Source organism: Protopterus annectens, chromosome 3.part0 (genome assembly GCF_019279795.1).
Source record: "Protopterus annectens isolate FY-2018-M chromosome 3.part0, PAN1.0, whole genome shotgun sequence".
NCBI lineage: Eukaryota > Metazoa > Chordata > Ceratodontiformes > Protopteridae > Protopterus > Protopterus annectens.
Genome location: NC_056731.1, coordinates 1,151,027,503 through 1,151,050,574, shown reverse-complemented (window position 1 = coordinate 1,151,050,574; position 23,072 = coordinate 1,151,027,503). Strand labels below are relative to the sequence as shown.

The 23,072-nt window shown below is 45.5% G+C and overlaps 1 protein-coding gene across 1 annotated transcript in view; it reads right to left on the bottom strand.

Moving 5' to 3' along the window:
* Nucleotides 1–23,072, bottom strand: part of PIP4P2 (phosphatidylinositol-4,5-bisphosphate 4-phosphatase 2) — an 867,921-nt gene that overhangs the window by 358,563 nt on the left and 486,286 nt on the right. The window contains exon 4 of the mRNA XM_044065378.1: nucleotides 752–875. Coding sequence (XP_043921313.1) covers nucleotides 752–875 — 124 coding nt within the window. The remainder of the gene's footprint in view (nucleotides 1–751; nucleotides 876–23,072) is intronic.

The following is a 23,072-nucleotide window of genomic DNA, read 5'->3' as shown; positions in this document are numbered from 1 at the left end:
GCTGACTAAGGCTGCGAAAGCACCTCACTGAGTACTGGCGAACTGGCGACTAGCTTAACAGAAGCATCGTCGGCAGTTTTGGACCTATGCGGTCTGTCTCTTTCTTTATCCTTACATTTTTTCACAAGATCGGTAGTAGGATGGCTTACTGATACAGAGTACCAAAATAATTTGCTGCAAATATAGCCCGACGACGAATAGTTCGGGGGTTGAACAAGGCAGAAAACTGACAGCGAGGGACATCGTGGTCTGGGCCTAAGTAAGGAATGCAGTACAAATGAAAATCTTTATGAGGTATTTGCTTGCCACAGGTAAGATAATTGTTAACTTTAACTGATATTGGTTGGAGCAAGAAAAAAGATCCCCAATGGGGTACTTATCTTTTTTTGAAGACTTCAGTTCTGAAACTCGAAAACGAAAATTTCAGGAGTCGGCCGACTGGCACTTGCAAACTGCTTCTGCTTCAGGCACCGCACGCCAAGAAAGACTGATGTAATGGCGTCGGATGAATGTTTTATATACGACAACCTGACGTCATGGAAGAAGAGACAAAAACCGACGCAGGAATCCAAGACTCTGGTATTCAGGCCGGCTGAGGACTACCTGCAGGCAGATAACCCAAATGTGATGGCTGCAACAGTGAAACACGAAGAATATCAATGGAGTTTAATTGCAAAACGTGGGAATAACAAGCCCTGAAGCACACTCTTCTAATTGTAATATTGTACTGCACTGAACAGTGGTCACATACCAAGAAAGTGTTTCCACAATGACCGCAGACCACTCGTGTACCTTCTGGCTGGACTGGAACGGCAGGCTGTGCTGGTTGTTCTTCTGGAATCAACATGACTGGACTCAAGTTAATAATGCGTCTACTACCAAAAGTGACATGAGACAGAAAAACATTTTATTCAACAAAGTTCAGAAAAGCAACAAACACAATAAAATTAACAATTCATGTCTCTTAAATCAGGTAGAAGCACTGATCAAAAGTTATCTATAGTGTAGGCACAAGACAAAAAAAAAAAAAAAGTTGTGTCTTACTATAACACTCCATCTGTGTTTTCGATCTTCACAAATTCTTGACTATGGGCTTGAACCGACTCTGCTGTTTACTTTAGCTCAACCCGCCCAAAACTCTCGAGTTAGGCTCTACCCATAATGCTTCCCTCTAAATTACCTGAGATTGAGTTTGCCTACAGTGCTGGCAGACAGATGACACCAGATCTGTGTCCCAATTATGAAGCGAGTCTTAGGAAGCATTTGGTCCACTAAGAGTCTTAGGCCGGGGAAGGACAGGGGGAATGTCAAGGATTACTGAGGATCAACAACACAGATTGAACATTACAGCAAGACATCAGTTCATTATCTGATGTTGTCAGTCTTCACATAATCCCTGACTCTGGGACAGATTCCCTTGCTATCTGAATCTTGGGAGGTCTCATGACAGAATATTCTTTAGCACCATCAAACTGAATGATGCACGCCCACTAGAGACCTGGTCCTGTTTGTAATGAATAATAAAAGTATGAGGAAATGCTCATGTAGCTGCTGCACAAATGTTATCTAAATAAGCTTTAGCATGAAAAACTGCAGGAACCGCTACAGTGGACATGGTGGTTGGAGACTGAATGATAAATAAAAGCAAAACAATCCCTAAGCCGTTTAGCTAAGGCAACCTTAGAAACTGGGTTACCTAAAGAAAGTGAGGAAAAGGGAACAAGCAGTTGGTTGGATTTTCTGATATCCTTTGTTCTGTGAAGATAAAAATGTAATTGGCTGTGAACATCTAGTAAGTGTAGACAGTACTCCCCTTTACTGGTGAAACTGGGGAAAAAGACTGGTAGGTGTAAGGTTTGATTGATATTATATTCTGAAACAACCTTTGGCAAAAAGGAAGGATTAGTCCTGTGGGAAAACCTGATACGCTTCTGGCCAAAGTAATAGCTAATAAAAACAAAGTTTTCCACGTCAGAAATTTTAAATCACAAGTAGCTGAAGGTTCAAAGGGGGCTAAAGTGAGAGACTGTAGGACCAAGGGTAAATCCCATGAGCAGTGGGTTCTTCAAACGGAGGCATTAGCATCATTAGGGTTCCTTTCAAAAAGGCCTTACAAAGTTTGTAACAAGTGAAGAACCATCCACACCAATATGGAAGTTAGATATCACAGCCAGGTGTACTCGAATGGTAGAAGCTGAAGAACCAGATAGATAAAGAACTGCCTGAAAATCCAAAACTTTATCCACAGGAGCTACGCAAGGGTCAACATTAACATCAAGAGCTCATCTAGCAAATTCTTCCCATTTGTTATGGTATAGCTTTCTAGTAGAAGGTTTGTGATGGGCCAAAATGATTTGTTGGACAGGTGAGGTAAGGGAAGAATGCCTGCCAGTCATGGGAACTGGAGAAGCCATGCAGTGAGCTTGAGATGGAGATTCAGATAAACCATTTTTTCTGGATGAGATAACGCATCTGGAGCTGGGTCCAGAACCCAAGGTTTCTGAAGGAGGTGAGGCCAAATGAAGGCAAACCAAACCTGTCAAGGCCAGAATGGGGCAATGAGGATTATTGTGTTCTCCAACCTTTTGGCTTTCTTTACCAACTGAGATATCAGAGGAGTTGGAGAAAGGCATACAGGAGACTGGGGAGCCAATCGTAAAGAAGAGCATCTCTGGGTGACTCTCCCGGGAGGGGGATTAGGACATAGCAACTGCTGCACTTGTTCAGAGGGGATGCAAATAGATTGCAGCAAGGATGGCCCCCAGTGGTGGAAAATCTCTTCTGTCACTGCAGGATTGAGAGACCACTCTCATGAAGCATCAGAATAGTTCTGCTCAACTTCACCACTACCATGTTGGAGCTCCCTGAAATATACATTGCCGAAAGAAAGCAGTTGGAAGAAATCACCCATTGCCAAACTCTGAGGGCTTCTCAACAAAGTGGATAATATTTGGTTCCTCCTTCTTTGTTGATGTACCAGACTACTGACATATTGGCCGTCTGAACTGCCACTGTTCCCAAGGGGAGGGCATATTGAAATGCTGGCAAAGCTAACAGCACTGCCCTCATCTCTAGAACACGGATGTGCAAACTGGCCCTCCAGTTGGGACCAAGCGCCTTGGACTGTCTTTCACAGATAATGTCCCCCCCACCCTATCTGGGAAGCATCCATGGTCACTATGGCTTGGGTCTATGGAAGGAGGAATGGACAGCCTGAAAGGATCTCATTGGAATGCAGCCACTAAGACAGGTCTTGTTTGCAATGATTGGTGATCAAGATGTGATGGGACATCAGCTGATTCATTAAAGACCATTGAGAGGCCAGAAGCCAATGGAGTATCCGCATGTGATATCTGGCCAAGGGAACTAGAGTAATAGTGGCTGCCATCAACCCTAGTGCCTGCAGTCTGGCTGGAACACTTCTGTTCTTAATAATATGGCTTACTTGTGATCTTATCTTTTGGAGCCTCTCTACTGGCAGTGAAGCAATTCCCATAAAAAGAAGCTATGTACTCACCATAACGTTCCATCTGAGTAGTTATACTTCATTTTTCTGCAACCTGTGGGTATTCGGATCCATATTGGATCCGAGCCGGCAACTTTACAAGCATCTTCTCCGAGCTCCAAGCTCCTCCCCCTTACCCATAACCCATCATCATCTCCTGCCTTCCCTCAGATCGAGTTTGCCGCAACTCAAACCAATTAGCAATTCAACTTAACATAAACCATACATGAAAATCTCATGAGAAGGTTCGGGGGAAGAAGGGTGGGAAGGTTGCAGAAAAATGAAGTGTAACTACTCAGATGGAACGTTACAGTGAGTACATAACTTCTTTATCTGAAGTAGTTAACTTCATTTTATCTGCAACCTGTGGGACAGAGTCCCCAGCTACTCAAACTCCTGGGAGGCCCTCATGGAAGGATACTCCTGAGCACTGCAGAGCCGAAGGATGCTCTCCCTCTGGAGATCAAATCCAACTTATAATGAGAAATGAAGGTGTGTGACTTTGCCCAAGTTGCTGCCGCAGAAATGTCATCCAATGAGACCCTAGACCAAAAGGCAGCAGAAGTCACCATAGATCTGGTAGAATGAGCTTTAACAGGACCAGGTGGAGACAAACCTTTGTCTTTCTAAATTTGCAAAATACATAGCGTAATCCATCTAGCTAAGGAAACCTTGGAGATGGCTTTACCCAAAAAGGGCTTAGAAAAAGACACAAATAACTGGTCATACTTACGGAAGGGCTTTGTTCTATGTAAATAAAAATGAAGTTGTCTATGAACATCTAGCAAATGCAGTTTATAATCATCCTTGTTCTGAAAATTTGGAAAGAAAACAGGCAGGTTAATTGTTTGATTAATGTTTTAGTCAGAAGCCACTTTTGGTAAGAAAGAAGGGTTTGTACAGAGAGAAACCCTGTCCTTATGGAAGAACAAGTAAGAGGCCACGGCAGACAAAGCCTGAAGCTCAGAAACCCTTCTAGCCAATGTAATGGCCACTAGGAAGGCTGTCTTCCAGGATAAGAACTTCAAATCTACTGATGCTGCAGGTTCAAAGGGGGAGCAACTAAAGCCTGGAGAACAAAGGTAAGGTCCTAAGGAGGAACAGAGTCCTTAATTGGAGGATGCAAAAGAAAGGTGCCTTTAAGAAAAGCCTTACACAGTCTAGAAGAGGCCAGGGTATTAATATTTTCGCCAATGTGGAAATTCGAAATCGCTGTCAGTTGCACCTTCACAGTGGAGGAACTAGCCCCTTGCTGAAAAATACTGGCTAAGAAATCCAACACTTCAGAGAAAGGGGCTGTAAAAGGATCCAGGCTTCTCTGAGAAGCCCAAATAGAGAATCATTTCCATTTACTGTGGTAAATTTTCCTAGTGGAAGCCTTATGAAACACCACCAGAATAGTATGAAACACCACCAGAATAGTTTTCACTGAAGAAGAAAGACCAGGAGTCCTGACAATCAAGGGAACTGGAGCAACCAAGCTGTCAGCTTGAGGCTGTCCAGGTTGGGCGGAGAGGTGCCCAAGGGAAGTGAAATGAGATCCGGGCAGGGATCCAGAATCCATGGAGGAGCTAGAACATGAGACCAGAGGAAGGGGAACCACACTTGAGGCCAGAACGGGGTAATGAGGATCACTTTTCACCCCAGTTGACAAGCTCTCAGAAGAAACTTCGGAACGAGTGGTAACGAGGGATAAGTGTACAGTAACCCGGGAGGCCAGGCATGGACTAGAGTGTCGCTGGGGGGATCCCCAGATGAGGGAATATGAGCGAAGAACTCGTTGCACTTCGTGTTGGAAGGCGATGCGAAGAGATCGCAACAAGGCTGTCCCCACTCAAGGAATATCTCCTCCGCTATTGAGTGTTTCAGAGATCACTTGTATGGCATTAGAATAGCCCAACTCAATCTGTCCACTAAAATGTTGGAGCACCCAGGGAAGTGCATTGCAATCAGAAACCGACTGGTGGAGATTGCCAATCCCACACTCTCATGGCCTCATGACACAGAGGGTAAGATCTGGTTCCTCCCTGTTTGTTGATGTACCAGACAACTGACATGTTGTCTGACTGAATTGCAATAGTCCCCGGAGAAAGAAAAGTGTGGAAGACTTACAAAGCTAAAAGCACTGCTCTCATCTCCAGAACATTGATGTGCAATCTGGTCTCGATCTGGGACCACGTGCCTTGGACCATCCCCCCAGATAATGTCCCCCCCCCCACATGAGCTGGGAGGCGTCTGTGGTCACTGTGGCTTGGGCTGTGGGTGAAACGAATGGGTGTCCAGCTACCATCTCCGGGGATTGAAGCCAACAGAGGAGTGATGCCCTGCAGGCTTTGCTGATTTAAACTGGCTATTCCATGGGGAGGTCTAGCCAAGACCACTGTACAGCTAAAGTCCATTGAAGAAGACACGCACAGGGGAGGATAGAGATTGCTGCAGCCATAGAGCCCAGGGCTCTGAGAACGTCACCTGCCTTCGGTAACCTGGGGCCAAGAATTATCGATACATGAGCCTGTAGACTCTGGACCCTGTCTGGAGTTAGAAAGACCTTCTGTCGAAGGATGTCCAGCCATGCCCTGATAAAGTCCAGGACCTGTACTGGATCCAAGAGGGACTTGGAAACATTGATAGTAATCGCTAGCAGGTCTGCATGATGAAGGAAGGAGTCTCTGGCTTGGCGAAGAAGACGCTTGAAGCAGCAAGGAGCCATTCGTCTAGGTAAGAGAATACCTGAATCCCCTGAAGCCTCAGGTGAGCCGCTACGACTGCCAGTACCTCGCTAAACACCCTGGGGGCTGTGGGGAGACCGAAGGGTAGAGCTCTGAACTGGAAATGACTGGCACCCAACCAGAAGCGAAGGAATCTCCTGGAGCTTCTGTGGATCTTGATATGGTAGTAAGAGTCCTGGAGGTCTATCGAGTACATTCAGTTGCATTCTCACAGGTAAGGTAGAATGGACTGCAGGATGACCATCTGGAATTTCTGTTTGGCGACAGCCAGGTTTAAGGTTGACAGGTCCAAAATGGGACTGAGGACCCCATCTTTTTTGGCACTAAAATGAACCTGGAGTAAGCACCTGACCCAGACTGATCGGGGGGGGGGGTCAGAACAGTTTGATGGCTCATTTGTGAAGCAGCTTGGAAATCTCTAGCACTGCTGTCTCCCTTTGAGCGTGTGGGATATCTGGGAGGTGCTTTGGTTGGATGGGAGGGGCAACAAACGGGATAGTGTAGCCTCTGGATATTATATGAAGCACCCAATGATCTGCAGTTATGGATTCTCATGCTGTTGGGTGCAATGATAATCTTCCCCCGACTGCCGCCAGAGTAGGACAGTCGGACAACCCCTCAGGGCTGCTGCGCAGGCCTTTCCAAGAAGGGCTCCCTAGACCCAAAGTACTCGTCCCCGTCTGCCTCTGGGACAGCATCTGTCATGTCCCCCTCTGCCTCTAGGGGACGAGTTATATTGACAGTCCCAGGAAAACTGTGATGACTGAAATCACTTCTTCTTTTGCCCTCTCTGATTTCTGGAAAAGGATCTTTGAGGACTAGAGAAGCGGATTCCAATGGCAGACAAGGTCTTCCAGTCTTTTTCACTCTGGACAAGGGTGTCATGTACAGTCTTCCCAAAAAGAGAAGAACCACTGAAGGAAGCATTCGGGAAAGACACCTTGAAGGGGTCCACAAATTGACACAGTCTGAGCCAAGCATGTCGCCTCATAGCCATGCCGGTCCCAGCCAACGTAGCTGTTCCTTCCGTAGCGTGGGAAAGGAGGTGCATGAACGTGTTTGATACTGACTTCAGAGTCGACATTTTCGCGGAGAACAGACGCTTGTCCTGCGACAAAGACTCTGGGAGCGACTCAGCTAACTCCAATTTCTAGGTCTCACTGCAGTCATATAACGTGTGCCAAATAGTTCAGCGCTCAGATGGAAAACATCACTTAAGAATATACTCCACTTCCCAGATTGATCCACTGTCCTGGACTCCTTTGTCCGGAGGGTGGACCAAGGTGCAACCACCATAGCATCCATAGGGGATTCCTTATACGAGGCCTGTCTGTCCGAGGGTGGAGAAAGGATCTTGTCCGGGCATTTAGGTATCGGCTGTATGGTGTCAGGCTCCTTCCATGCCTGTGTGGTGTTAAGTTCCATCAAGTGATCTGCTGGCAGGAACACCCAGGACGTAGATGGGCCCATGCTAAAAGCCTCCAGGAATACTGATTCATCCGTAGAAGGTTTTGGGGCTGACCAACCTCCCCACTGGAGGAGGATCTCCATGGTGTCTCCAAAGGAGACATCCTTGGGCGGTGACCTGGGGGAACCTTCTCCATCTAAATCAGTGACTTCTGTCAAGGATTCAGGGGAGTCCAGGTGCCTCCTTTTGCATGTGTGCTTACAAGGACCCTCTTCGGTGGGACTCTCTGAAGAGAGCTTGTGAGCCTCGGGGAGTTCCTCCAGAGGAACCGCCTGGGGTTCCTCTAGCAAGGGCTGTCCCTGAGACATGCTGAAGTGAGTTGTAACCAAATCCAAGGGAGTCTTCTGGGTGGAATCCAAGGAATAGGCTGGGGTCTTGATCCTTGGGAGAGAACCCTCTCCACCACATCGAATGCCGATGGAGAGCGCACCTCCTTAGCACCCAACAAGGAGGAAGCTCTCCCTGGGTCCACCGTGAGGATCGGGCTTGAGGTTTGGATAGCGGAGCTCTGAAGGAATGGCTCGGATCCTCCATCCCCTCTGGTATGACTCCCCGTCCTCGGCCCCTAGAGCTGGTTGGATCTGAGGAACTCAAGGTAATCGCCAGAGCCGAGGTTGGAGGAACCATCTGTAGTGAATCCCTGAAACTGCAGGCTGGATTGGGGACAAAGAAATCAGATGAAAGAAGGGCAAAGAGGTCCCCCTTCCACAGGGAGAGGGACCTGGCAAGATTCCCATTTGGATTTGGGCCCGAATAAATCTCCCTTATCATCCTGTCCTTATCCATTTCAGACAGACTCCGAGATGAGCGTGAGTGAGAGACAGACTCTGATCTGGCTGGTTGATGAGAAGATCTGGATGAAGGCCTCGGCCTACAGGGAGAATCTGGGGGAGTGGGGCCAAGGAGACACAGGTCTCAATACCTTGGAAGGCGGGCTAGGGAAGGACTCCTGATCTGGAGACCGTTTATGGGGCCTATCCCCTTTCTTTTCTCTGTCTCTCCTGTCTGTATTTTTTTTCTTGTCTCTCCCTTTGGCATCCCCTTCAGCAGGTCTACTGGGAGGGTGAGTCCCAGCTTGGGGGGGGGGGGGTTGAGCAGGAGTTGCAGAAGCCGAAGATGAAGAGTCCAGTGTGGAAGCAGGGAGCAGGCCTTTAGCCACCAGTTTGGCCTTCCTATCCTTCAGGGCCCTCGGATTAAATCCAGCACACACACTGCACTGGGCCTTCCTATCCTTCAGGGCCCTCGGATTAAATCCAGCACACACACACAGTGCACTGGATGGAAAAATGGGGAATGCATAAGCAAAAAACACAGAATGTGACCACCTGCCAGTGAAAGATTATGGCCACACACTGTGCATTTTTTGTAAGTAGGATTAAGCTGATCAGACATTTTACACACACACAGCCACACCTACCAAACCCCAACACACTATGACCAAGCACATCTATAGGGAAGGGAAGGGCCTACACTATAATTACTTCACAAAACTAAACTTTTTTTGTTTTTAAACAACAAACAAGCATTTAGGGGGAGGAAAGGGAACTAACTGAGCAAACTCTCACTACACCCAAAAATATACCAAAAGGCACTTACAACAACCCTAAGGCTCAGAGCTACGGAGACCACAATGCTGATGCACAAAGTGGCAAAAGAGATCTGAGGGAAGGCAGGAGATGGTGATGGGTTACGGGTAAGGGGGAGGAGCTTGGAGCTCAAAGCAGATGCCAGCTCAGATCAGATATGGATCCGAATACCCACAGGTTGCAGATAAAATGAAGTTAACTACTTCAGATCTGTGTTTAATACAGCTCTGATAAATTCCAACTGTTGTGTAGGTTCCAAATGTGACTTTTCGTAATTTATTGTAATGCCTAAGGAAGTGCAAAAATGTAGGGTGTAATCTCTTGCCCTTACGAGTTGATGCCTGGTGGTAGCGGTAAGGAGCCAGTCTTTAAGATAATGAAAAACTCAAAACCCCAGCAGTCTTAGATGAACTGTTACCATTGCCATGCATTTGGCAAACACCCTGGGGGCTGTGGTGAGACCAAAGGGCAGTGCTCTGAACTGACAGTGACTGGCTCCCAGCCAGAAGTGCAGGAGTCTTCTGGAGCGTTTGTTCATTTTTATGTGGTAATATGCATCCTGAAGATCTATGAAGCATATCCCGTAGTCTTTTTTCCAAGAAAGGAAAAACTGACTGTACCGAGAACATCTGGAACTTGGTTTGTTGAACTGGCTGAGAACCAAAATGGTTTCTCCAGTCCTCTGTTTTTTTTTGAGCACTAAAAAGAATATGGAGTAAAACCTGGATCTTCTCTGGTCTGGTGGGACTTCTTGGATTACTCTTTTCTCGAGCAGTTTTTGAATTTCTATGACTGATGCTTTCCTGTGACTGGGTGATCATCTGGGAGTCTTTTTTGTGATTTCAGATTCATCGAAAGGGGAATGATGCAGCCTCTGGAAATGATCTTCTGCACCCATCTGTCCGATGTCATTTGTAGCCAGGCAGATTGGTGCAGGGATAACCCCCCCCCCCCCCGACTGCCTCCACAGGAAGGCAATCGGGCCTCCATTCATGAATGCTGGTAGGAGTTACCAGAGAAGGAATCCTGGGACCCCTGGTTCTGCGGGGTACCTCTGCCTCTTGAACATAGTCTTCCATTGTTACTTCCCCACTGCCCTGGGAGACATCCTTGCCATGTGAGTCCTGGAAAGGCCCTTGGGACTTTTTGAACCATAGCCTCCCACTTCTCTGGTTCCTAGAGTAGGGTCGTTGAGGACTGGAGAGGCATACGGCCACAGCAGAAAGAGTCTTCCCATCTTTCTCACATCTGGCCAGTGTGTCTTTTACCTTGGGTCCAAACAGGAATGATTCATCAAACAGAGCATTGACGAACAAAGATTTAAATGGCTTTGCAAAATCACACAAGCGCATCCAGGTGTGTCTCCTGATGGCTATGCCTGTTACCTGCTGCTCGTGTCATCCCTTCAGCTGCATGGGCAATTAGCCTCATGGATGAGTTGGAAATAGATTCAAGGATTGCGAATTGAGAGGTAACCTTGTCTTGTACTCGTTCGACTTCTGCTCCTGTAAGAGTATCTGAAAGTTTTTTAATCAGATCCCTCTGCAACCTGGTAAAGTGTGCCATGTAGTTCAAAGACGTGACACCAACGGTCGATGGAGCATAAACATGCTTCCCAAACCTATCCAAAGTCCTAGACTCCTTGTTAGGAGGATTGATAGTAGGACTTTCCTCTGTAAGTTCCTTTTTTGTGGCTGCCGGTATCACCATGGCATCTACAGGGATACTCTTAGCCCAAAGCTGCTCATCCTTAGGGCAGACAGAATTTGGTCAGGCATATTGTAGATCGGCTCGATGGAGTCAGGAATTTTCCAGGCCCACTGAGCGGTCAGTTTAATAAGCTCTTCAGTGGGCGGAGAGATCCAAGAGATAGAGGGATAGGCATGAAAAGCCTCCAGGTATACAGATTCCTCCAAGGAAGGCTGGAGGGAAGCCCAGCCACCCTTCTGTTCAGGATTTCCAGGATATCCCCGAAAGCAACATCATCAGGGGGTGACCTGGGGAACCTTTCCCGTCATCAAAATCAGTATCCTCTGTGAAGGACTCCTCCGGGGAGTCTAAGTGCTTCCTCTTGCACCTTTTCTTTGAAGATACTTCCTTGGTGGGATGTTCCGGGGAAGTATCTGAAGAGGAAACCACCAAGGTAGATCACTCCTGAGGCTTTTGTGTCCCCTGTCCCAGGAATGAGGCTGGAGAAAGCTCTGGGTTGAGGGGATACAGATGATACTTGGCTCAACATGGATGGCAAAGACAGAGTCCACAATGGACAAGGCCTTCTCCAGGATTCAAAAGGCTGGCCCCCCCCCATAGAGGGATGGGAGCCCGGAACCAAAATAGACTCCTTCAGAACAGTGGTCCCACTCTGCTCAGAGGAAGCCACCTCCAAAGCAGAAGCCTGGGTCAGGTTTATGAATGCAGAGACACCATGAGGGCATGGAAGGCTCCAAAAGAATTGAGGCTGAATCCTGTCCCTCATAACCAGCGATGAAGTCTCAACCCAGGAGGTCTCCCGTTCCGACAAACCAGAAGAACTCAAGGCAATCCTCGGTTCCGGAGAAGAAACCGTAACTGGAACCGAGGCAGCCGTAGCTGGGCAGGTCAGTGCCAGGAGCTCCAAGAACTCAGCTGGACTTGGAGGAGGGAAAGTGTGATGGTGTTGATGAAGAACTGGTTCCACAGCCAAGTTGGCTAGAAACTGAAGATGGTGGCAATCCCCTCACCATAAGTAGCTGGTCAATAAGCCTTCATGATGTCAAGATTCCGAGAGACCCTTAATAGATTGAATGGATGACGCTGAAGGAGTCTTAGGTGGTCTCTGTTACAAGAAGGGGCTGAGTGGTCTGTCCGCAAAAGGATCCACTGAATGGGAATAGGTGGTCCTTGACAAGGCAATAAAGGTAGTCTGCTTCAGTACCAATAAAACCACTGGTACCAAAGCTCCAGGTGTCCGTTCTGAAGTAAGGCTTGGTGCTGAATCATCCTTGCCTATTGGTGCTGTGGAAGCTATTGACATTGTAGGTTGCTTAGTAAATTTAGCATGCGGTTCCAAGGAACTTCTCGGAACAGAATGAGATCTCCTGATTTGGAATATGAAGATGAACAGGTTGACGAGCTGGCTTCAGTTCTTGGACCAGATATGGCCTCTTCAAAGTCTCCCTTCAAAAGACCTTTCAAGTTTAATTTGTTCCTCTGGTTAGTCAAGGTTCTGGCAGAGAAACCATGGCAAATCTCATAATCCTCTTGAAGATGGGCAGCACCTAGCAGTATACACAGAACAAATGCCCATCAAAGTTGGGCATCTTCCTCTCACATTTTTGGAACCTCTTGAAGCCAGTGGTGCCCTTAGATGATTTATCAGCCATGTTAGACAAAAATGGTCTAACACTGAACAGCGCTCGTGCGCGCACACACATACTCACGCGCACACACACACGCACTCGCGCACATACGCAAAGAAGATGGAGAGAAAAAGATCACTCTTTTTTTTTTTTTTTTTTGAATATAGATAGAAAAGAGGAAAGAAGGTACCAACAATGGTAACCAGGAATTACTGTAAAAGTAAGGAAAGGGAGACGGTAGTACCAACAATGGTATGTTAAGGAACTATCCAATGGTAGAAGGTAAGTGAAAGAAAAAAAAACCACACGTGCAGAAATTAGAAAGGAGAGGAGAGGGTAGAAAAGGAAAGCAAGTAAAACGAGTGACAGTAGAATATACAGACAAAATAAGAAAGAACTAACTTTAAATAATTCCCAAAGCTCGACAGGCTTAGACGCGACTTACACACGAAGTGGCAAAGGAGATCTGAGGCAATTTGGAGAGGACCATTATGGGTACAGCCTAGCTCGAAAGTTTTGGGAGGTGTGAGCTGTAGTAAATGACAGAGTCAGTTCCTAGGCTTGGAACCGAGCCCACAGTAATGGATTATGTTAAGACTGACATCAGATTAATATATTTTACAAAAAATAGGAATAAATGTGTAATAAAATAAAAAAACAAGACGTTATGTACTCACCATAACTTATGCATAAACACTAGACTAAACATATACATATATATGTTTAGTCTAGTGTTATGGATTATCACAAACGAGATCTGGGTAACTCTCGCTAGGCATGTTGGGATAGGATCTAGCCTCGAGCTAGTAGCAGTTCTTGAGCTTTAGGATGTGGCCGAGTCAGAGCAGAGCATCAGCTCCGAACCCAACAAGCAAGAATGAAGGTGAGATAGGGACAACATAACATCAATAGTTTTACATGACTGATAATAATCTCTAAGTGTTCAGTACAAATTCATATTCTGTACCCATGAACTACTACATAGGCAGCAATCTACTTAACATCGAATGCATGATAAGAGACCTTGGGACCCAAGTGGACAGTAGTCTCTCCTTTGATAGTCACATCGCCACAGTAGTCAGAAAGTCCTTCTACATGGCACACCTCATCATAAAAGGGTTCTCATCCAGGAAAAAAAGAGGTCATTGTTCCCCTCTACTAGTCATTCATTAGACCCATTATAGAGTACAGCACCCCTTTTGGAATGTACCTCACAAAACATCTGCAGCAGCTGGAAAGGCCACAGAAGTACCTCACAAAGAGGATTACTGGCCTCAAACAAATGCCCTACACTGACCGCCTCAAAAAACTCCAGCTTTACTCCGTAGCATATCGCCTACTCCGAGGTGATCTCTGCCTAACATATAAAGCCATGTCAAACACAGAGCTGTTGGACATGCTACATCTAAAGAAATCCCAAGCCCTCCGAGCTACACACTCTAGGGACCTAAATCTTGTTGCCTCAATAAACAGGACACGCTGGAGGGACAGATTCCTGTCCCAGAGACTTCCTATACTCTGGAACAAGCTACCCATCTATGTCAAGCAAAGTTCTTCATTAGCAATCTTGATGAGTGGATGGGAAATGGGAAATACACCCTGGGGATCACTTCTTTGTCTCTGCTGGACAGTGGCACAGGAAAATAACTTTCTTCGGTGGCATAAGCTATGGAACCTTGCTGGCTAGGCTTATGTAGGCCCTTGGGCCGATAGCCTAGTACCCACCTATGAACCTGTAAGAATGACGCACAGATTTATAATGCATTTAATTTACTTGCTAAAAGGGTACCTGCTTGATCCAGGGACCATTTTCAACCAAAAGCTAAGCCAAATAATGCAGAAACATAAGAAACTAGTGAATTCTTGTACAGACGTAAAGCAACATGGAAATCTGAAATAAGAATGAATATGTAAACACACTTGACACTTGAGAGGATACTTACAAGCAAGACATGTTACAATATCAACTACAGAATGCTTACCAAATGAGTGACAGACGCATACAAGCAACTAATAGATTAAACATGAGGCAATGTGTACCAAAAATAGTCCCTAATATACAAACATCAAAAAGTCACTGGTAAGCCAGAGATATGTGTTTCAGTCTCCTTTATTTTTTTTTTGTAACTCTTTACAAGGTCATTCAAGCCAATAATGCCAAACCCCACCAACTGTAGACATAACTTCCTTTGACCCATCTACGTGCTCACCAGTACATGTGAATACCTTGTTCACTGGATGAAAAATACTCAGCTATAACCAAAGTTTTATGTCCATGGCATTATAGTGACTGCAAAATATCCCAGTAATGAGTGAAACAGCAAGTAAAGAGGCAATACAGAAAAACTTCTCAGGCAAAATCATCAAAAAGACCCTGATAAACCAGAGACTTCATTGTGTATAAACTAGTGGGGTTTGGCTAGTTGTAGGGTTGACATGGCCTGAATGTCTTAATTAAAACTTGTTTAAAAAAAAAAAATCATGGGCATTCAGAAGCCATGAGGCTGAAACACTTGGGCATTCAGAAGCCATGAGGCTGAAACACTTGGGCATTCAGAAGCCATGAGGCTGAAACACTTGTATGCCCTCAAAAGTGATTTGCATATTTAATTTGGGCTTATGTTGAAGGAAGGTTAAGGCAATACACATAGACAAGTTTCTGGTTTGCCATGCAGTAAAGATTAATTTTTTATCGTAGGTAAAGGACATAGTCACTGAGCATCTTTTAAACAGTGACAAGAGAAGCTTTCAACTAAGAGACCCAGTAGTATTAATTTGTAGTAGCAATAGTTCTGCTAATTTCTTCTCACCTGTTGACAATGAATTCTAAGAAACAGGGACATTCTCCCTTGTCACTGACAAGAATACTGGTCCTTTCAGCTTCAGGGCTCCTTAACTGTGGGCTCTTAGGGGATAACTGTGGGACATCATTACTCACATAACTGTGACAAAAATGGTAATCACTGGGGTAATCCCACTTGTGCAAATTGATCAGGCTGGCCTCCTTTACTCTCCGTTCCAGAAGGAAGCTGCAGGTGCACCAACAGTCTCTATTACAACATTCACTTCTTCGGAGATGTTAATAACTCTTGGCTCAAGGAAAAACTGAGAAACTAGCATCATTTATCTGTACAGGTGGTGAGTGTGTGTCCCACCTTGTACATTTAGGGAACATCTCAAAGCTGTCAGACCCGGGAGGAGGGTCTCAAATCTAAGCAGGTTTTCCAGAGTTTGAAAGGCAAGTAGAACTGCTATGATCTAAAGATTTATGTGCATCTCCTTCCAGAGGGGCTTTACACGCCCTACACCAAACAGGACTTCAAGTGAGCTCTCCAAACATGCAATAAAGCATCTATTGTCAGAACCTGTGATGAATTCAGTCTCAGAAACAGAAATCCTATCATGAAATTATAGGAGACAGTCCATAACTTAAGAGCGCAATGTCTGAGGTCTGACACTAGGAAAACATCCACTGTGGCAAGGATTGTACAACCCCTGCCATCCCTGTGTCCACTAAAGTGATCTTATCTGAAAATCAGCCAAAGGGACAGGAAAGACAGTGGTCACTGTGATTCATGAAACATACATTAATTTCACATGTCAACCCAGCCCTGCTACATCTTGCAGGAAGCCAACTCCACAATCTCCTAAGCCCTCTACAAAGACATTAACAGACAACTGAACTTCCATCTCTGGCCTACAAAGGAAACCATCTGCAGACATCCATACATGGAAACACTATAAGAACATTGTCCTGAAAGGCTTCTAAGAAAATGATGAAAAACATGTTGAATACTCCGGGGCAAATAACCTTGAAATGGAAATAGAACCGGGAAAGAAACCCAAAGGAATCTCCTGGGAGGCTCCCCAAAACTGATGCATTATTAAGTGCCCATGTCCATCATGTCAAGGGATACTATTTAGGCTCCCTGGAGAAAAATGAAAAAAAAAAACCTTGTTGAGTCACTAATGGGAACTTGAACTACTTAGTGTGCCTGATGAAATGACACCCCCAGTAAGAAGGAACTTCCCATTTCCATCTTCCCTGGATGGATGAGGCCTACAAACACCGGCAGCAGATGGTCTGATATGGGCTTGCTGAGGAGTAAGCTGTGCTTAAAAGTATGGTTAGAACTAAATTAAAAACTGGCACAGAGAAAGTAGCCCTTAGGTCCCAAGCAAAATAAAAATAAAGAAAATGAATTTCTTTTTAAGTAGATGCTTTTATTATCGTTATTCAATTGCTCAGACAGATGGGCACTGTTGTGAACAATTGATGTGTTTTTCTCTTATTTATACATACAATTCAAGAATTCATTAGGATAAACACAATCAGAGTATATTCTGATAGGGCTAGGATGGAGAGGGCTGGACCAACGAGGAGCATGGTGGTGTAGCCTAATTGGTTTGAAGAGGTGTCCAATCATTGGTGTAATATAAAGTACAGTTTTGTACCTACCATAAATGTAGATGTTCTAGTGTAGACACTGCTGCAGTCATTACACTTGGGTTATCCTGCCGTCAGGCGGTCCCGCAGTCGGCCAGAGTTCCAAAGTCTTGGTCCGGCGTCGGTTGCTGTCGCCTCCTCCCTGACGTCAGTGCGACAGGGGTATATATAAGATGCAGCCGACGACATTTTCTTCAGTTTTTCTTGCCGCAGATGTCAGGTGCCTCTAAATATGTAGGTAATTCCAATTGCTAATAAAACATACATAAGAAAAGCAAAAAACAATGTACAGCTACCAGAAAATACACCCCCCATAGGTAGTAAGGGTAGAAGACATAGGTACGTATCAGCCAGTAAGAGGGGCAGGAGGGAGGGAGGGTAACCTGGACTGCAGCAGTGTCTACACTCGAACATCTACATTTATGGTAGGTACAAAACTGTACTATGTTCATCGTGTTACACTGCTGCAGTCATTACACTTGGGTAGAATCCCAAAGCTGAGGAAGTGTGGCTGGTCCTATAAGGCATTTGGGGTGGCTATAAGGCCCTGCAGCACTGCAGTGGTGAAGCCAGCTCTGGATTTAGAGTATAGAGGCAGATGGTAATGCTTGGTGAAGGTGTGTACAGAACTCCAAGTTGCTGCTTCCAAAATATCCTTGGTAGGTACTCCCCTGAGGTAGGCAGTTGAAGTGGCTGTTGCCCTGGTGGAGTGAGATCTAATGCTGCTAGGTACAGGTTTTCCATGGTATGTGTAGCAGAAAAGTATGCAATGTCATATCCATTTTGAAATAGTCTGTTTTGAAATGGCTTTTCCATGTGCTCCTGCAGCATATGCTACCAATAATTGCTCAGATTTTCTGAAAGCTTTGGTTTTGTCCAAGTAGAAGTATAACTGCCTGTGAATGTCCAAAGAGTGCAGTAGTCTCTCTCCTTTATTCTGTGGTTTAGGATAAAAAGTTGGCAGGTGAATAGTTTGGTTTAGAGCCACAATGGATACCACCTTTGGCATAAAAGTAGGGTTTGTTCATAAAGACACCCTGTCCTGGTGGTAAATGAGGAAAGGTTCCACTGCCATTAGTGTCTGTAATTCTGAAACTCTTCGTGCTGATGTTATTGACAGGAGCAGAGCAGTTTTCCAAGAGATATATTTTAATTCTGCTGTGTTGGCTGGTTCAAAAGGAGGTAAAGTTGGCTTCTCCAAAACAAAGTTGAGGTCCCAAGTTGGAGTAGGTGCTCTACGGGGCGGTCTTATGTTTTTAGCCCCTCTGAGGTACTGTTTTAACAGAGGATTAAAGAAAATTGGTGGATCCATGTTGTAATGAGCAGAGATGGCAGAGGCGTGGGTGGATCTTGATGGATGAGAAGGAGAGTCCTTTGTCCAGCATCTCAGTTAATTATTGTAGTATCTGAGGAATGTTTGGGACAAGAGGGTCAAGGCTGTGAGCTTGGTTCCAGGCACAGAATCTCTTCCATTTATCCAAATCGGCTTTCTTGGTACTAGGCCTTCTGGCCTCCAGAATGACATCCATAACAGCTTTGGAGAGAGGCATTGTTTGCTTGACTAAGGAATCTTCCATGCAGCTAGGTTTAAGGTCTTTAGCTGGCTGTGTAGTATTTGTTTATTGTGCTGAGTCAGCAGATGTGGGATATGAGGCAAAATCCAGGGTGGTTCTTGTACAAAGCTCCTTAAGATAGGGTACCAGTGCTGGCGTGGCCAGTCGGGTGTAATCAGGATAATCTTTGGCTCTTCCTGCCTGGCTTTTATGAGTACCTTTGGCAGGAGAGGTAGTGGTGGGAAAGCGTATACTTGTAGGTTCTTCCACCTGAATAAGAGGGCATCCACTTTCCATGCTTGTGGATGGTAACTCCTTGTGCAGAATTTTTGTAGCTGGCAGTTTATTGGGGATGCAAACAGTTCTATGTCCGGGCTCCACCATTTCTGCGTTATCATTTTGAATACTTGTGGATTCAACTCCCATTCGTGGGGATCCATGATGTTTCTGCTTAAGTCGTCTGCCAGTGTGTTTTTCTCTCCTGGCAGGAATTGTGCTTGCAGATGAACTTGAAGATTTATAGCTGTGTTCCATAAGGTCATAGCTTGTCTGCATAGGGGGTAGGAGTGAGTGCCCCCTTGCTCGTTTATGTACCACATAACTGTGGTGTTGTCTGTCTTTAATAGTAGTTGTCCTGGATGCAGCAGGTCCTTGAAAGCTATAATCGCATTTTGTACAGCTAGCATCTCTTTTTGAGGATGCCTTTGTTCTGCGGTATAACGTGTCCTGAATACATTTGCCTGCCATGTGTGCTTCCCAAGCGTAATCCGATGCATCTGTTGTCAGTGTTTGCCTGGCTGTGGGTTATGTAAAAGGCTGTCCCTTGTTGAGGTGACAAGCTTGAGCCCACCACTGAAACTCCTGTTGAAGGCAAGGGATTAGTGGTGTAACTGTTTCCAAACTTTGACAGTGTTGAGACCATACATTCTTTAGGTACCATTGTAGTTTCCTCATATGCAGTCTGGCATATGGAATTAGTAGTATGCAGGATGCCATGTAACCCAAGGCCTGCAGAATTTTTCTTGCAGGGAGCTGGGTCTTTGTTGCCATCAATTGAAAGTATTGAGTCAGTTGTCCTTGTTTGTCTGGCGTGAGATAAGCCATCTGGGCCATTGTGTTCAAGCTGGCACCCAGGAATATGATCTCTTGTGAGGGCATTAGTTTTGATTTATTTTCGTTTACTGTATACCCCAGGCAACTTAATAACTTTTTTACAAATGCCAGATGCTTTAGAAGAATGTCCTTGCTCTCTGCTTGACTCAGGCAGTCGTCCAGGTACGGATAAATTTGATTCCTTTCTGTCTGCAAAATGCAATTACTGGTGCCAGGCACTTTGTGAAGACCCTGGGCACAATAGATAAGCCAAAGGGCAGTGCAGAGAATTGGTAGTGCATTGAACCAACTATGAATCTGAGGTATCTTCTGCAGTTTTGTCTGATAGGGACATGCAGGTATGCCTCTTTGAGGTCCAAAGTCATGCGCTAAGCTTTCTTGCCCAGCATGGGAAGAAGCTGCTGTAATGTCAACATTTTAGTGTTTAGAGATGAAAAATCCAGAATGGGCCTCCAGGCTTTGTCCTTTCTGGGTACCAGAAAGAGTACTGAGTAAAATCCTTGTCCTTGCTCCTGTGATGGTACCTTTTGAATAGCTCTCATATCCATGAGTGCTGTAATTTGTTTTTGAGCCTCTGCCCATTGATTTGGTGGCAGATTTGGCATTCCTTTTAACCTTGGCAGAGTGTGAAAGTGGAACCTGTAACCTTGAAATACAATGTTGAGAACCCATTTGTCTTTGGTGATCATTTGCCAATTGTGGTAGAAGAGTGCCAGTTTTCCTCCTAAGGGGGCTGCCAAGAAGGATTTGCTTGGCATCTGTAGTGGGAAGTCATTGGAGCTGCTTTTTATATGGTTGTGGCCTGTCTTCCCCTTCTTTCTGGCCTGATGCAACCCATTGTCGAGGTCTGTAAGGACCTTGTGTTTGACCTCTACCTCTTGGACGTCTGCATCTTCCCCTTTGAGGTCTGTCTGTAATTGGAAAGGACCAATTCTTAGTTGGCCAGTTTCTGCTAAATCTAGGAGGCTGAACCTGTAAGAAATCCTTCACCATTTGCATAGATTTTGCCCTATCATCCATTTTCTTTAATACCTCTTCTGCCTTCACTTCAAATAACACATCCTGCTGCAAAGGTGCATCCAATAATTTTGCTTTAACATGATCTGGTAACGTATGTTCTTTTAACCAAGCATGTCGTCTAATGACAGAGCCTATAACTGCTGCTCTGCAGGAGGCCTCTAGAGAATCAAAACCACATTGCAAAGTATACTTTTCCACTTGTTCAGCTGCATGCAATAAATCCCGCATTGCTTTAAAATTAGGAGGATCAGATTCTGGAAGCATTTTTTTTTGTTTTAACTGACACAGTAAAAACTGCTGATATTTTAGCATGTGAAACTGGCAATTTAAGGCTCTCATTGCTAAAGTTGCAGACGTATATACTTTCTTTCCCCATCTGTCTAATGCTCTGGAAAGGCAGTCCATACAGCCTACCTTGACCTTGCAAAAGCTTTCGACACAATACCCCACTCAGGTATTATAGAGAAACTTACCAGCTTAAATGTAAACCCATATGTCACAAGATGGGTTGCAAACTGGCTAAAGGACAGAACCCACAGGGTTAGAGTTGCTGGCACCATGTCAGACTCCAAGCCGGTCACAAGTGGTGTCCCACAGGGCTCAGTCCTTGGCCCCCTGTTGTTCGGCATCTACTTCTCAGAAGTACAGGCAAACATAGGAGGACTATGGCTGACAAAGTTTGCAGATGACTGCAAACTGGGCGCCATAGTGGAAAGTACATCGGACACAGATATCCTTCAGAGGGGTCTCACAGAAACTGATAGCTGGTGCCAGAGCCATGGCCTGAAGTTAAATGCCAAAAAATGTATAGTCATACCCTTCGGGAAAAACAAGGTAACCCCAAGCTACCATATAGGTGGCAATCCACTAAGCACAGAAGAGGTTATCAGGGACCTGGGGACCCAGGTTGACAGTGGCCTTTCTTTGACACTCACATTGCTAAAGTGGTTAGAAAGACCTTCTACATTGCCCACCTGATCATGAAGGGATTCACATCCAGATCAAGTGAGGTCATTGCTCCCCTGTACTCTTCACTTATCAGACCAATGATCGAGTACAATGCCCCATTCGGGATGTATCTCACCCGACACCTGCAGCAATTGGAGAGACCCCAAAAGTTCCTCACCAAAAGGATAAATGGATTCCAAAATCTGTCATATGCTGCCAGATTGAAGAAACTCCAGCTCTATTCAGTCGCATACCGTCTGCTCAGAGGTGACCTGTGCCTGACATACAAGGCCATGTCCAACCCGGAATTAATGGACATGCTCCACCTCAAAAAATCCAAATCTACCAGATCCACTAGAGCAAGCGACTTAAACCTTAGCACGGATATAAATAAGACATGCTGGAGAGATAGATTTGTCACTCAGAGACTCCCTATGCTGTGGAATAAAATCCCGGTCCATGTGAGGCAGAGCACCTCACTGGCTCTGTTCAAGAGAAATCTTGACCGGTGGATGGGAGATCGTAGGTTTACCCCGGGAATCATCTCTGTGTCACTGCTGGACAGAGGCACAACAAACTAATGGGCACAATATTTTTTAACATAAGGGGTGGCGTAAGCCACAAAACTTTGGGCTAGGCTTATAAATGCCTTAGGGCAGATAGTCTAGTATAAACCTATGAACCTATGGAATCTCTGTCAGAGGGAAATGGATTCTTGGCTGATGAGGCCTTAACTCCTTTGGGACCCTGAGAAACAGTTTCAGGGTCAGCGACAGGGCTTTTATACAGAAATTTATGTGAGTCAGGGACTCTGTACTATCTGTCAGGTTTAACAGGGGCTGGGGGGGGGGTACGTAATCAGGATTTAAGTTGGATTCAGTATACACATCATCCACAATATGTAACACTGGTGGAATAGCAAGGGGTCTGTGTTGAGGTAATAAAAGGAAGTCTCTGAGCCTTTTCTTGGATTCTGAGTAATCCTGGCCTTCCCAGTGGAAATGCTCCCTCATGGTATGTAGGGTTTCCCCAAAGGAGTAGTCCTCAGGCGTTGAGGCTGATGGAATTGATTCCTCAGCATCAGAATCCTCATAAGGGGGTAGAGTATCCTAGGTCTGAGGATGAATCAGAAGAGATGGACACCTGGTCGGATGAGTCATAGTCTGCACCCTGTCTAGGCCTTTTATCAGGAGGGGGATGGGACCCCCTGATCAGTGTAATTAGGTCTTCGCCCATTCTGAGCATTTGTTTCTTAGGCATGGAGGCCTGTCCTGGAGAATGCTGTATTTGTTTCTTTGATTTTAAAGGAGGCTTAGACTTAGCTGAGGGTTTAATGCTTAACTGAGTAGGTCTGAAGACACCCTC